Raw genomic sequence first — 14,749 nt, forward strand, 5'->3', positions numbered from 1 at the left:
TTGGCAACTAGCATTGAGTAGTATGCTTGGAGGTGACCCGAGATCCCAGCGGATGAAGTCCGACTGCCTCTGGGCCGAAAAGAGATCTAACATATATTATAACATATATAAATGGACGCACAGCGACAGGGATGTACGTGTTATATCCAACATATAGAAGGGCCAGAACGTGAATAGGAATAGAATGGGCCAAAGAACAGAACCGATTTATGCATCACGGTCTCTCACCATGTACGCCAACTCGTCCAGTCCAACCATGTACAGTCGAAATGCAGGAGAGAAATCTATGCCCCCTTGAGTTCGCTCTCCTGGAGGATGTATTTGTCGCCACGAAGCCCTTCAAGGGCCTTCTGGCCTTCTTCAGTCAGCTCTGGTTTTCCGAGCGGCGTCACCGCCCCCGTGAAGAACCGAGGCTGCCAGGTTTCATTCTTTTCCTGTCTCTCCGCGGCCTTTTGCCGCTGCCGTTCCTCGATCTCCTGCTTCAGCTTGGTCGCCTGGCTGTATCGCTTGTCCAGGATGGCTTGGGTGACATTCGACCAGAACTTGCGGGACTCGTTCGACAGCTGTTCTTCGCTGGGCGGGACGTTCTTGGGGATGGGGAAGAGGGGAGTGATGTCGATGAGGAGCTGGGGATCATTCGTGCCCGGCACGGTGTAGAAGATCTTTCCATGCCATGATCCACTGATCTTGGCCAGAACGTCGCCTTCCGGGACGTCCTTGACACGCGTTGTCGTGTCCTTGTCCGGGTCGTACCGAAAGATGACGCCCTCCACCTTGTTCTGCGCCCGCCCAATCCATCCCTCCTCGAGATACTGCAGGATCACTTTGATGCGCGTCTTGGCGCAGGTGATGTAGCAGGTGTCGGACACGGTGATGGTCAGAGCGCCTCGCAGCAAGCCACCGAGGTGGGCGGCGGGATGGGTCAACTGATACTCCTCGTTGTCCCTCTTCTCTAGGTTGACGAATATGCCCAGGTTATGTTGGCCGGGGGTGACGCGGATGCTGGTGCCGGTGAATTTGGCGCTGATCTGGTCAAATCCACGGGCCGATACCCCGGTCTCGCGGCAGTCGATGAAGAATGCAGACACCGGAGGGTGGTGCGATGTCTGCTCGGTCAGGTAGCAGATCTTGGCCTTTTCTCCGTTGCTGTCGGTGACGGAGGACGAGCCATTTGCTGTGCCCGACTGGACGGGTACCTCTGGAAGAATGTTGTCGACTTCCCAGGTGCACTGGATTTACAGATGTCAGTCGGTGGTGGTGGCGGTTGGAGAGGGGGCAGTGACGCACCCTGAAGAACTCGCCCAAGGTGGAATTATAGGGCTTGCATGGCTTTCCTTTGATGTATTTCTGGGGGCAGTTCAGTAAACAGCTCCTTTCCGTTTGTCGGGGACCACCATCCCAGGAAGTCATACCAGATCTTTGGTGAACCAGAACCTCAACACCTCCAGCATCCGACCCAGCGGTTCATCCGATTTACCAATACTGCGACACTGCTGTCAGAACACCAAGCCTGGGCAATCAGAGGCTGCCTTGCTGACCTTGCAAAGGTCTCCGGTCTATCCAAGTAGTTCCAATATTCTGTGACGGATCCGAACGGTCAGTCTGATTCGGGGTGGTGGTACTGGCATAGAGGTATGTATAAAGGAGATCGCAACCTACCTAAGTTGGGAGTTGGCTCGAGAAGATGCGCAGGCAAGGAGAAACGAACGGAGGCGATATCAGCTACTCCGACAAACCTAATAGTCACCAAGAGTCCGTCAGCGACTGGAGCGGTGGGGGACCGATCTGGACCATCCGTACTTTTTCAAGATCGATAGGAAGGTTTTCAGCTTGGAAGAGTCATCCGGGGCCTTTTCGGGGCCCTCCGAAGCCACAGTCGACGACATCTCGAGTCTGGATCCGAGAGAAGAGTAAGGGAAGGTGGTGGAGAGGTGGAAGGCAGCCGAATTCTTTCGTTGTTGGGGACAGCAGCTCGTGGCGACTAGACGCGCGCAAGGGACCGGACAACGGGGGTCTAGATTGGGGAACCTGTCACCAACAGTAACCAGATGCAGGGAGGAGAGCACGATTCGACCAGGCCCGACTTGACCAGCAAACAACGGGGCCTGTTGATATGTATCTGGGGTTGTTGCGTGGAGGGTTTGGGTTTGGACTCGCTGAAACGAGGCGGGCGTGACGGGCAGGCGGTGACGTCCGTCTTTTTTGCCCTTTCGAGAGGGGGCTGTTGGCAATACGTCACCGAGTTTTGACACCACCACCACCAGTCGGTATCAGCTGCCGCGGATCTCTGACTAAGGATGACCGCCTGGAATGATGGTTGTTGATTTGGATTCAGTGGTCCCCGCGAGACTACCGGGAGGAGTGACAGAAGAATATATACGAGCGAAGTGGACGACGGACAAGACTACCGGCATGGAGGGGTATTTCACTGCTGGGACTTTCGTAACGCGAGGAGGTCGTCGGAGGACGCTCTGGATGGACATGGACTCTCGTCCAATCGGCACATCACGAGGTCGAGTGTAGGACGACAGTTCTCCCTACCGACGATGGGGGCCCTTTGGATGGCAATATTTGAGACATCATGCGCAACCACCTACACTCCCGTGCCTCTCCTATTATTTCGATCATCCGGCCATGCTCATTTGCATGCTACATACATGACACAGTCATCCCACGAGTTCCTCAATCCGCCGCTTGCGTGCCAAGAATCGCACCCACGTTCTCACCGCCGGTCCATAGTCAAATCTCCGTCCAGCGGCATAGTCCTCGTCCGCCCGGCGGGACTGTTGTTCTTCCCGGATGGATATCCGGAGCGGTTTTTGTGACGATGCCAATTGCAATCGAGTCTGAATGGCCTCCTCCACTGAGCATTGTTGGTATACGTGGACCTCCTCGGGCGGAACTATAGCATGGTCAATCTGGTCTCTTGTCAATTCGTAAGAGTCGTCAGGCCCCAGGAGGGTGCTGTCCAGCAGCGGGTCAGCGAATCCTTGATTCGCGCCAGGCTCGTTCAGGGAAGCGATGTGTTCATTCAGGGTCTCCAGCGACCTCACATTCCTAGCCAACTGGTCCACTAGGCCTGGGAGCGGGTCCCGCGCAAGACTGAGAATCGAAAACTCGATCTGACCTTCTTCGTACTCGGCCATTCTGGTGATAATGTTGGGTTTGACCAGCTCCAACCAGTCATCAGGTGTGCAGTCCCCTGCACCTTATGTTAGCAACGCCTCACCTGCCAAGGATAAGGTAGGTGTGCATACCGAGAGCCTGGGGCTGGCGTTCCAAGCCATCAAACTTCCACACTTTCCCCTGGGCAGGAACGAAGGCGATAAAATGGAACCCTGCAACGGAGTCCTGCTCTGAGTGACTGTTCTTTCCTCCGCGGGAGCGTCGAGAGCTTGCCTCTTGCTTGAGTTGGAGGTCAGCGTTTAGGATATCCATTTTCCTGCCAATAGTTAGCGTTGATACAACTGTCCCGGTCAATGTGCGTACCTGGCAAATGAATTATGAACTCGCTTCACAAATTCAAAATTACTTATCGCATCTCCGCGCAGAGCAGGCGTAAACCGCGTCGTAAAGTCCTTGAAATGCTGTAGATTCTCCCCTAGTTCGATCTCTTCGACGTTATTAACGATATTGAGAAGCGCCACAGTAGCACAGGCATTGCTCGCAGTCTGATAAGGAACATTAGCAATCACTCCCCGTCGCAGGAAGCCAGATAGGTTGGATGTCGATCGGTAGACAGACCTGATTTGCAAACCATATGCCGTCGGGGCAACTGGCCACTTGCTTCTCCGGATCGTCCTCCCGCCACCGGAAGAGAAAAATCAATCCGTAGATGGGTTTACTGTTGCATAGGCACCTAACGTAAGCCACTTTCGAGAAACGGGCGGGGGGGCATTCTTACTTGAGAAGAGCCAGCATCTCATCATCTAGCGACACCACCTCTTGGACCTTAACTCCTTTCACCCCAAACTCGCGCAACATCACATTGAAGAGAGCCTAAAATGTGTTATTAGGATCAGATGAAGGCACGATAGTCATACCGGCTCGGACTCCAGTTCACAAAAGCCATTCCACTGTTCTCTTTCCTGGGTTGTTGCTGGCATGTAGGGATCAACATGACCGGATTCAGGCTGACTGTCCAGACTGGAGGCATCCACCCGTCGTCGCTTTGGACGGGGGGTCATCTTGGAAGAACTTCTGTAGATCAGAGAAGCAATACCCAGAAAACGAGCCAGAGACCAGAGGAGTGTGCATACAGACGGTGTACATGAGTGATGGAAATCGGCGGCAATGCTGGGCGGTGATTGGCCGGCGCAGGAGCTCTCCCGCGCGGACGCGAACTCCACGCGTCAAGAGCTCCTCGTCATCTTCCTTCCTCAACTATACCTCACTCCCTCAGTGCGACGACGAGTGGCCGCCGCTGCACTCTTCCATTCTCCTCGTCCTATCTTCCCTTTCGCCCGCGGAGGATCGTGTTGATGTGCTTCTTCGATGATCAGGGTTCAGAATTAAGATCCCGTGTTTTCAAGTGAGGGAGAGATCCACCAGGTGGAGAGCTTTTTTTCCTCCATCCCTCTGCCGGCCTCATCGTCCGCCTCACCAATCTTTCACCACAAACATATCCGCGCTCTTACGTCTACTGCGGACGGTGACCGTCTCCCCTCAATTCCCCGTCTGTCGGCGCATTCGTTCCGTGGGTACCGCAAGGCCCGCGACCACAGCATGCCATGAACGAAACTCCCCGACTTCGGTCTGCTTTCCCCCAGACACCTCAAACCGCGCCGCGTTCCAGAGATTTTACCACTCCAACTTCCAAACCCCGATCCAGAGATGTCTCCCTGCGAAAATCCCCTACCAAGCCGCCCGTCCCCGCGGTTTCCGATACGCCTTCGCCGCTGGTCCCCGTCAGTCTGATTGACGCTCCATCCCAACGCCTCTATGTAGTCGCGTTCTATATCGCTCTCAATGCCTGGAGACTTTACGAATCATACACAGCTTCCGATGACTTGGACTCAACATGGTTGTTCCTGAAGTGGGCCTCCATCGACGGGGTCTTCTTGTTCGGTCTACAGGCCCTGCGCATTCCCTGGATGGAATGGGCCTTCCCTACGACGTTGGCCATTTTCCTCCTCCATGTGGCTGGCAATATATTTCTAATGTTTCAAATCCCAGTGCGTAATATTGTTTCTTCTGCTTGCGAGATTAGTACTAACCGTCCCATCAGATTCCCGTGGGCGTGTGGCTCACGAGTATGGTCAAAGTCGCCTACGACCGCGAGCTATCCATATCAGAGCGAAGCGTCAAACCTGCGGACATCATTCACAATGCTTCCCTCATTCTCGGAAAGCAAATCGTCCATATTCTGCCAGAAGGGTATGCGCAAGACCGATCTCCCGTCCACACAGTTTCCTAACTCGTTTCTAGATCTGCAACCCTGAACCCGAACCAGGTCCCCCTCTGTATCGACTCACAAAATACCGCCGTTAATCTACCAATCCGAGTCAACCAAACCGACCCGATCCTGATTGAACTGTTCCGACTCGATTTCAACACCGGCGACAACGAGACCATTTCCTTCCCCTCCAAACAGCTGAAGCAGATAAAGCGCCAATCCGAAAAGCACCATCCAACATCAGTCAATGCTTTACATCGCGATCTTCTTCTTCCCATTCGGCGTCCCGGACTTTATCGTCTCCAAAGGGTGGTGGACGAATCCAACCTCGATGTTCATCTGCGAGTATCAGATGCCCTCGTGGTTTCCTGTCCTCGCGCTTTGATCAAGCATTCACACACGCACAAGTGCAGAGGCGATCTTTCTAATGTGTTATTGACGGTGGAAGGCACGCCGCCATTGAAGATAAAGTATAGCAGACAAGTGAACCGTCAGGACCAGGGCTTTTCGTTCCAGAATATTCAGCCAGACCACCTCCGCTCACCATTGTTGAGCCAAAGAAACTCCCCGATTTTATTCAATGCTCGAGAGCCAGATGTGGCTTGGGCCCAGAGTCAAATCATCGAGCTTCCTTTGAACGAGTCATTGAATATCGGTGGCGAATGGGTTTACTCGGTTGAGGAAGTGCATGACGGCAGTGGGAACGTCGCGAATTACTCGACAATTCTAGATGATTTTGATCGACCGTCCTCGAAGTCGCAGTCTCAGTGGCATCAGTTCTCGGTCCATGAGAGGCCCAGACTGTCCCTATATGGATGCAACGCCCAGCAATTTATCGAGGTTGCGCGAGGGGAGAACGTCGATCTTCCCATCAGATTCCACCAATCCGGGCAAGGATATGAGAGTGATGGCCCTTTCTCTCTTATTTACTCTTTCAATGGGGGTAACCAAGGGAACGAGGATGAGTCCCCTGGTAAGGTCCGACAATTGACCCTCAAAAGTCTCAGCCAGAGACCTCAGATCAGAGAGTCCGGGTGGTACAATCTCAACTCCGTATCCAGTCAGTTCTGCTCTGGCGAGGTATTGGAACCGTCGTCATGCTTCCTCCACAACCCGCCAGAACCGGAGTTGACCGTAAAATACGAGAAGGTCTTTGACAAATGTGCAAACAACCCCGTTGGGTTACTCGTCGATCTCGATCTCACCGGTTCTCCTCCTTTCCGACTTAGGTATGTTGTCGAACACTCGAAGGGTGTTGAAACAAAGGTACAGACCATTGATGGGCTGCGCACTCAACTCGATCTGACCCCATCCGAAGCGGGCTCTTACCGATACCGGTTCCTGGATATCGCGGACACTGTGTATGCGCCTCGTTCCCTCAGGGACAAAACCCCTGTATTGGAACAAGATGTGAAACCTCCAGCGTCCGCTCATTTCTTGGGGTCTAGAGAATCACGCAAAGCTTGCTTCGGGGAGCCGGTATCTGTCGATGTGGCATTCCTTGGAGAGTCACCCTGGACATTGCAGTACGAACTTGTCCATAACGGAAAGAAGACGAAACATGCTCTGGAATCTGAAAGCGACGTCTCTACCATCGTGACGGACAAGCTCGTCAGCGGCGGCGAATACAGCCTTGTCTTGACAAGTGTCAAGGATCGTTCGAACTGTAAGCGGGCCTTGAAGGATAGCGTCAAAATCCTGGCCCGCTCAAAGCCACCTCGCGCGTCATTCGGGGAAATCGAGAAGAGCCGAAGTTACTCAGCCTTGCAAGGTGCTAAGGTTGACATCCCTCTCCGTCTAAGCGGCGAGCGGCCCTGGACCGTGAGATACAAGATGGATACAGATTCCTCTGTGATAGAGAGGAATTTCTGGCAAGAGAACAGTGCCATAACCGTCGGACAAGATGGTCGCTATGAACTTATCTCGGTTTCCGATGCCTCTTGCCCTGGAACCGTGGATCCGTCAGCTAATGCATTCGAGATTAGCTGGATTCCTCGTCCACTAATCACTGCTGTGGATGGATCACCTGTCCCCGTTGGTGGTCGCCTGGAGAAACGCGATGTCTGCCAAGGTGTTGACGACAGTCTCGAGCTTCGCTTGACAGGCAATGCCCCATACAGCATCCGATATGAGCAACAACGCAAGTCAACCCGTGGCTCACCTTCTGTGCGGCTGCAGAGCGTGAAGACTGCCCTTCATGCAACATCCGTGGAAATGGATACTTCTGAGCCGGGTCTCTATACCTACAAGTTCATGGACGTCGGCGATAGCCTTTATGACCATGACCCCCGAAGCGTCCCTGTGGTGGTCACCCAGAAGGTCAACCCCCTCCCATCTGCACGGTTCGACGCTCCGGGCCGAATCTACGGGTTCTGCAAAGAGGATGTTAGCGGTGAAGAGTTGATCCCCGTCACTCTCGAGGGCGTACCCCCGTTTTCTCTCGAGATCTCCATTAAGCATCATTCGAAGGCCAAGCCGGAAATCGTGTCAATCCCCAACATCAACTCTAACCGTCACAACCTCCCTATTCCGCGCCGCCACTTGGATCTTGGTCAGCACGTGGTGAGCATCCGAAAGGTTCAGGATGCGCGAGGTTGCCAGCGGACAACCGAGTATGATACTACATCCGTGAGAGTGGCCGTCTCCGATGTGCCCACAATCATTCCACTCGAATCCAAGGTGGACTACTGTGTTGGCGAGCGCCTCTCCTTCTCTCTGTCCGGCCACGCGCCCTTTGACGTATTCTACACGTTCGACGGAGCCTCCAGAAAGGCCACCTCTCGGACGACGAATTTCCGCCGTATTGCGGAAAGACCAGGGGTGTTCACCATCACGGGCGTCAGCGACGGTGCCAGCGGGAAGTGCAAGGCTCACAAAAACATCACCAAAACCATCCACGAGATGCCGAGCGTTCGGATCAGCAGAGGCCAGACCTCTGTCATTGATATACATGAAGGTGGGGAGGCTGAGCTCAACTTCGAGTTTTGGGGCACGCCTCCGTTCGAATTCACGTATGTCCCCTTATCGCTCCATATTGACTGGCAGAGACTAATCAATATACTAGGTACATCCGGAGCTCGAACACCCGAAGAGGGAAGAAGCCAGAGATCCTTGATATCAAGCATGATATCTCTTATGAGCATATGAAAACCATCAAGACCTCGGATGAAGGGACGTATGAAGTTGTGGCGATCAAGGACAAGTACTGCTCCTTCTCTTCCCAGGCCCAGATAGAAAAGTCTGAGAAGTCTGCCCCTGGCGCCTGAGGAGCCAAAGTTCTCAATGTCACATAGTCTTCTCTACATTAGTCCAGTTCTACTCTATATGTTTGTCTAATTCTTTCATTTCGCATGTTTTGTCGCTCTCTTGGTCATTATTGATTGCTTCTGCTTGGACTTAGAACTGCATTGCAACGGCGCAATTAGGTATAATACATGACGAGCACAACGCTATATTTACCAAATAAGCCCCAGCTACCCCTGTATGTTGTCCACCAAACCCGTGCCAAGCCGGGAGATTTCGTTCAGAATAGCATCACGATTGATAGAGACTTGGTCGTGCTCCGCCTCGCTGTTCGCAAGCACGCTCGGGACCGTCGAATAGGTGGTCTTCAAGCTCCACGTCTTCGACTTTGTAGTTTGCGGGTGCCACAGTCCCGCAATCACATTGCAATATTCATCTCCGTGGAAGAAAAGGATGTTCGGGTTGAAGCAGGCTTGCAGATCACGGATGAAGGACTTGACAACGGTCGTGTTGGCCGTGGGGTCGTCCACATTGCGGTTCAAATTCTTGAACTTTGTAGAAGACGCCGGGCGGCCATCGAGGACCTTACTGCGCAGGGTGATGATAAAATCGTAAGGTTCCAGAGACGTCTGGAACAACTCGGCGATTTCGAGCGCCGGTCCTTTCTCGCGCAGCAGCTTCACCGCTGCCTTGGCGAGACTGGACATCCGACCAGCCACGACTTTGGGCGGCATCTCATATTGCGTCCACGTCACACCGTCCGGGTCGACATCGGAGGCCGCAAATACGGCCACCGTGTTCATGGCCGGGTCGATGTTTCTCCACGCAGCGAAGCGAGTGCGGATGGTTTCGATGACATCCGGCGTCAGTTCGCCGCCCACGTCAACCATCAACGGCTCTTGCTGCCAGTCCCACCGGGACAGGAAGTGAATGGTTCGCAAGAACCCGGCCATCACACTTGATGGGCTCTCCCAAGGAAACGGCTGCGTGAAAGCCTTCACCACCAACAGCTCGATGAACTCTTCGTTGATGTACCCCGTAAAAAGATGGCAGTTGAACCAGTGCTTGACGAGACGGACAGTAGGCGAGAGGAGTGGGAAGCGTGTGCACAAAGTGCGGATCGCTTGCGTCAGGCGAGGAGACTGGTTAAAGAGCCGTTTGTAGGCGGTTAACGCGTACGCGATCTCTTGCTTAGCCTGTGGGTTGGCACCCTTCTCCTTCAGCTGGCGCTCTAGTAATGTCTGCTCTCGTTCGTGGTGGATTCTCAGGCGGAAAATGACGCCGGACTCATGGACAATGTCTAGGAAGGCGTTGTTGAGAATCTGGCTGGATTCGTTCTCGAGGCCGACTCTGCATGTAGACGCCGCACCGGCCGAGGTCAGAGAATCGCCAATCTTGACCAGGAAGGCAACCTTGGTCATCTGGATGGCCGTCAGGTCGTCGGGCCACCGCGCCGAGCTCTCAAACTGGAGCACCACTTCTATCGGGCGACTAGTAACGGCGGAGCCATTTTGCACATGGAGGGCGGTATAGCGCAGGAACGGGCTGGCGGGGGCAAGATGTCTAATCGTGAGGGGAACATCATCCATGACGTGGATGGATTTTTCCAGGGAATTGAATGCATCTCCAATCAGCTGGAATGGAGGGCTGGAGTATGACGCCACGCCATTACTGCAGATCCTCAGCTGTTCGTCGTATTCGTCGCCCACGTATTTGATGTCTTGTTCGACGTAATTGAAATGCCGGTTTAGAATGTACGCGAGAATCTGATATATGATGGATGGGGCTGACGGCTGGTCAGACCAGACGAGAGATTCCCTGATGCTGCCATCCTTGAAACGTCTCAGTTCGGCTTTCTGGCCCCAAAAGGTGCGGAAAGACGCCGCTTCCTCCTTCTCCTCTGCGGATGGGCCATGGTCGACAACACGCATGGTGTTATCGGAATTTAAGATGAGCCCCACAGATAGAGACGTATTTGTCTTCCGCGACGGCCTTGCATCCACGGACCAGGGTTTAGGACACTGGCTAGATATGTGGATGAGCTTGGCTCTGTCTCCCAAGGCTTTGTAGATCACCTCGTGGATAGATCTTTGGTTCCTAAGGGCTAGGAGTGTGTTGGCATTGTCCGAGGCTGGGAGTTCAACAAGCCGGTCAAAGCGAAGCAGGGGCTCGTTGACTTTCAAAATGAAGACTTTGTCGAAATGATCATCGCGCGACTCGTTCAGCATCTTGAGGGTTATACTGGCTTCGTGCTGAAGGAAGTCGTATGACCAAGGCGTCATCTTATAGAGCACATTGAGACCCCTCTTGCCGTCATACAACGCAGGCGTGCCGTCCGGGAATGCAACATCCTTTGCAGAGAGCAGTAATGGGGTTCGCAGATCCCTTCCCGCAAGGAACTGCATGGTCGCCTTAAAAAGCTGGTAGCTACTGTATGACTTTAGAAGGACTGCCTTGCCGTTTGGGCCTCCGCCCTCGAACAGAAGAGACATGAGCGCAGCCCACTCAAACCCACCAAATCCCCCGGATTGAAACGATGATCCAAAGCCTCGCTGTCGAAGCCATGTCCGTCCAAGGACACAAGCGTCCCGGAATGCCTCGCAGTTCTTCGCAGTTGAGTACAAGAGCTTGTGGAAAAGTCCCACGGTGGCCTCCGAGCGGAGAGAGGCGTTGTAGAAGGGAGTAGGCTGCCTGTCCTCTTTGCTATCATTTGATCCCTGTCGGATGTTGCTTTTCATGGGGAGAGTTCGGGTGATTGGGAACACGTCGTCCTTAATCGCGGTAATGACGCGGATTTGCGATCTGAGCTTACCACCCTTGGTCGCTGGATCGTTGGGTTCCAGGATGATAATCGGCCGAAGGCTATCACCATCCTGGAAATCAAATTTCACACTGAGGTTCAGGTCTTTTGTTTCTTTTATTCCGGCAGCAATGCAGGCAATGTAGTATGCTCTCTTATGGAAATACCGATGGTTGACGTAGTCCTTCTCTTGGAAAAGAGAGTTCGGCATTGTGACGGCCAGGTCGATTGTATATGGAGTCACAGATTTAGCGCCTGTTCTCAGGGAGAAGCTTCCAACCACGTTGACGTTGACGGGCCGAGCATACGACACAGTGTATTTCGTATCTTTTCCAGGACGAGGGTCAGGGTACGGAACGGTGATACCATGTTTGCTGCGCAATTCTTTATCAGCTTCCAGTATCGGCTGAGGCGATCTTTCCGGGAGAGATTCGATGGCATCTTTGAGCTTGTGGAGGACGTCTTGGAGTTTCGAAATGTGCTTGTCGTAATTCGGTCTGGAGTCAGAAAGTAGCTCATCCAACTGCAGCTTGAAGAAACTAGACTTGTAGAATCCACTGGCCAGAGCGAGCTCCGCCGAGCGCGAGTTTCTTCCCTGTTGACCTGAAGCGCCTGATACGGAGCGATCATTCTTGAAGCTTTTGGAGGCATGACCCTCGGCCACACCCTCGGTGCTTGGAGGGGGGCTAATTTTTCTTCTCTTCGCAGAATGGGCAGACATGTTGAACGTGGCTGTCTAGCGAAAATCAGAAAGTGAGAAACCAGGTGGTGTTCTATATCGTCTCCATCATGAGCACCGCAATGCAAATCTCAGGCTTGTCACCCAAAAAAAAATTGGAACGGACCGCTAAGTTAAACTCCGATCTCCGATGTCGTGGCACGTGATCTTACTGATAGTTATATAAGCCGGTGACTGATAACCGGTGGAGCCTCCTCATTGGCCAGCGCGGAGAGGGGTCCGAAGTCGCTCCAAATAGTGGGATGTGTAGTCAGGTATTACTCATGTCCGCCATACCTACACCCTTGGTCTGCTCTGATCTTCTTTTCCATTTCAGTTCAGTTTGTCCACTTGATACCGGTCATCATGCTCCAGGACGTTGGAGGCACTGTACCTCCAAACACTGACCATGTAAGGATCAATTACCCTCGGGTTTTTCTGCCCCGCGCCTTTTCGTGTCTGTTATACCTTGCGTGTCCACCGGAGAGAGGGCAACAATCCTCTCTTCGACGACCCAAAGAGAGGTAGTATCTTATCTGGATCTGGACATGAGCGCTGACAAGATCATAAGGCCGTCAGTGTATCGCTACCTACATGGAAAGCAAATGTCGGTTACGAGGAAGGGGATCCCTCCGTTGTAAATAAGATGCAATGCGGTTATCCTCGGTTCTTCGTCCATCCAATTATCCAGGATCTCGCGAAAGAAGTCATTCGTCTTCATGGTAACCCGGAATCGGAGTCCGCGACCATGTTCCCTTCGCCCAAAACAGCACAGATCTGCCATTCGTTCATGCTGTCGAGGATTCCCGCCGACGATGCGCCGAAAGTTCGCGTCGTGGACTTTGTTCCCTCCTCTCACACTGAAGCGGAATCCCCTTCTGTGACTTCGCACTTGTCTTGTGTCATATACCCCAAGGAGCATGCGCCAGTTGCCAAACAGGTGTGGCAGCATACGGGAAATGGTGTCTCCAGTCGCCGTGGAGAATTTTGCCTCAGTGCCCTCAGAGATGGGTTCCTCGTGGAGAAGACCTCAGTGGCCGAGAGTATCGCTCCGAAGATCCGTAAAGGCCCACGACGATACCAAGGGAAAGGCTCGATGAATGGACTGGCTCGCGGTGGTGTCCACACGTCCACGGCAGATCACTCTCCAGGGAGCGGCAGGGGACGCGATGGAGTGGAATATGTGCAGTTCATCGAGGAACGGTTCGGCCGGAATCTGAGTACTTCACATGCCGATCAAGCCAAATTGGCCGTGCGCAGACGCATTGCGGGTGTTCTCACGGCGGACGTGGAACTGAGTGAGGCGCTCGAGAAGCAGTCTGGGGAGGGTAGAATTGCCGGGATCTCCGAGTCGGATGTTTTCCTGTTTCCGACGGGAATGAGTTCGATCTTCAATGCTCACCAAATGCTCCTAGCTGCTCGGGAACCTCTAAAGAGCATCTGCTTTGGGTTCCCGTATACTGATACCTTAAAGACTCTACAGAAATGGGGGCCTGGTTGTCTATTCTATGGCCTCGGTGAGGCTGGAGATCTCGATGACCTAGAAACCCGGTTGCGCAATGGCGAGAGATACCTGGGCCTTTTCACCGAGTTTCCAGGGAATCCGCTACTCAAGTCCCCTGACTTGAAGCGTATCCGAGCCCTGGCGGACAAGTACGATTTTGCAGTCGTCATTGATGAGACCGTGGGGAATTTCCTCAACATCAACGTCCTGCCACATGCCGATATTGTTGTTAGCAGTTTGACGAAGGTCTTCAGCGGAGATAGTAATGTTATGGGCGGAAGCGCAGTCCTCAACCCCCATGGTCGCTACTATGAATCTCTAAAGGCTGCCTTCGCCCGTGAGTACGAAGATATGCTTTGGGCGGAAGACGCAGTATTTCTGGAAAGAAATAGCCGCGATTTCGTCTCGAGAATCGCGAAGATCAACAGTACCACAGAAGAAATAACAGCTATGCTGAAACAATCGCCGCTGGGTAAGCTCTGTCCGATACTCTGCCCTCAAGTATATTCTTTCTGACTTATAGCAAAGTTAAAACTGTGTATTATCCCAAATACAACCCGTCAAAGGACTTGTATGATGCATTCCGCACCCCCGATGGAGGATACGGTGGGCTCTTCTCCGTTACTTTTGATTCGACTGCACGAGCCATTGCGTTCTTTGATCGTCTTGAAGTGCTGAAAGGGCCCAGTCTTGGGACAAACTTTACTTTGAGGTAAGATGCGTTCCCGACTTTATCCCAGAGGGTAGTATAATAACAGATATCGGTAGTTCTCCGTACACTTTGCTGGCGCACTACAATGAACTGGATTGGGTATGTGTCCCTCTCAACATTGTCGAACGTTGTCGAGTCTAACTTTCTACAGGCTGGATCGTTTGGAGTGGAATTTGACCTGGTACGGATAAGCGTGGGTTTGGAGGATATCTCTGAGCTTCGCTCTCGATTCGAAGAAGCGTTGAAAGCTGTAGCGGAGGTTAAGGAATAAGGGAGAAACATACGCCTTATCGTTCAGGCCGACTCCATATGGGGGTTCTTTTGGAAAAGGGGCTCCTACATAAAGTAGAAGAACCAGCAAATCAATAGCGCCTATG

General features: G+C 53.0%; 6 protein-coding genes across 6 annotated transcripts; 3 read left to right on the forward strand and 3 right to left on the reverse strand.

Annotated features, from left to right (window-relative positions):
- Nucleotides 1-188: 188 nt before the first annotated feature.
- On the reverse strand, nt 189-2,233 carry BDV59DRAFT_17422 (putative oxysterol binding protein (Orp8)). The gene is made up of 6 exons (XM_073689045.1): nt 1,801-2,233; nt 1,660-1,736; nt 1,539-1,578; nt 1,413-1,482; nt 1,288-1,347; nt 189-1,229 (listed from the first exon to the last, which is right to left on the reverse strand). Exons 1-6 carry the CDS (start codon nt 1,884-1,886, stop codon nt 285-287), a joined length of 1,278 nt encoding a protein of 425 aa, XP_073549111.1. The 5' UTR covers nt 1,887-2,233; the 3' UTR covers nt 189-284.
- Nucleotides 2,234-2,666: 433 nt separating this feature from the next.
- BDV59DRAFT_201179 (ubiquitin C-terminal hydrolase 37) lies at nt 2,667-4,187 on the reverse strand (the record flags this gene model as incomplete). The annotated part of the gene is made up of 6 exons (XM_073693745.1): nt 2,667-3,202; nt 3,258-3,442; nt 3,490-3,671; nt 3,745-3,844; nt 3,905-3,999; nt 4,044-4,187. 6 exons carry the CDS (start codon nt 4,185-4,187, stop codon nt 2,667-2,669), a joined length of 1,242 nt encoding a protein of 413 aa, XP_073549112.1.
- Nucleotides 4,188-4,614: 427 nt separating this feature from the next.
- BDV59DRAFT_17465 (putative nuclear envelope pore membrane protein) lies at nt 4,615-8,765 on the forward strand. The gene is made up of 4 exons (XM_073689115.1): nt 4,615-5,174; nt 5,228-5,376; nt 5,428-8,406; nt 8,460-8,765. Exons 1-4 carry the CDS (start codon nt 4,731-4,733, stop codon nt 8,659-8,661), a joined length of 3,774 nt encoding a protein of 1,257 aa, XP_073549113.1. The 5' UTR covers nt 4,615-4,730; the 3' UTR covers nt 8,662-8,765.
- BDV59DRAFT_176290 (rRNA-processing protein UTP22) lies at nt 8,753-12,248 on the reverse strand. The gene has a single exon (XM_073689412.1). It carries the CDS (start codon nt 12,157-12,159, stop codon nt 8,869-8,871), a length of 3,291 nt encoding a protein of 1,096 aa, XP_073549114.1. The 5' UTR covers nt 12,160-12,248; the 3' UTR covers nt 8,753-8,868.
- Nucleotides 12,249-12,400: 152 nt separating this feature from the next.
- BDV59DRAFT_176291 (uncharacterized protein) lies at nt 12,401-12,747 on the forward strand. Its single transcript, XM_073689413.1, has one exon. It carries the CDS (start codon nt 12,523-12,525, stop codon nt 12,682-12,684), a length of 162 nt encoding a protein of 53 aa, XP_073549115.1. The 5' UTR covers nt 12,401-12,522; the 3' UTR covers nt 12,685-12,747.
- A 55-nt stretch (nt 12,748-12,802) lies between these two features.
- BDV59DRAFT_201182 (cystathionine gamma-synthase) lies at nt 12,803-14,643 on the forward strand (the record flags this gene model as incomplete). The annotated part of the gene is made up of 4 exons (XM_073693746.1): nt 12,803-14,132; nt 14,189-14,372; nt 14,429-14,471; nt 14,524-14,643. The coding sequence occupies 4 exons, from the start codon at nt 12,803-12,805 to the stop codon at nt 14,641-14,643; spliced, it is 1,677 nt and encodes a 558-aa protein (XP_073549116.1).
- Between the last annotated feature and the right edge of the window lie 106 nt (nt 14,644-14,749).

This window comes from Aspergillus ambiguus, assembly GCF_047715705.1.
Source record: "Aspergillus ambiguus strain CBS 117.58 unplaced genomic scaffold BDV59scaffold_11, whole genome shotgun sequence".
NCBI lineage: Eukaryota > Fungi > Ascomycota > Eurotiomycetes > Eurotiales > Aspergillaceae > Aspergillus > Aspergillus ambiguus.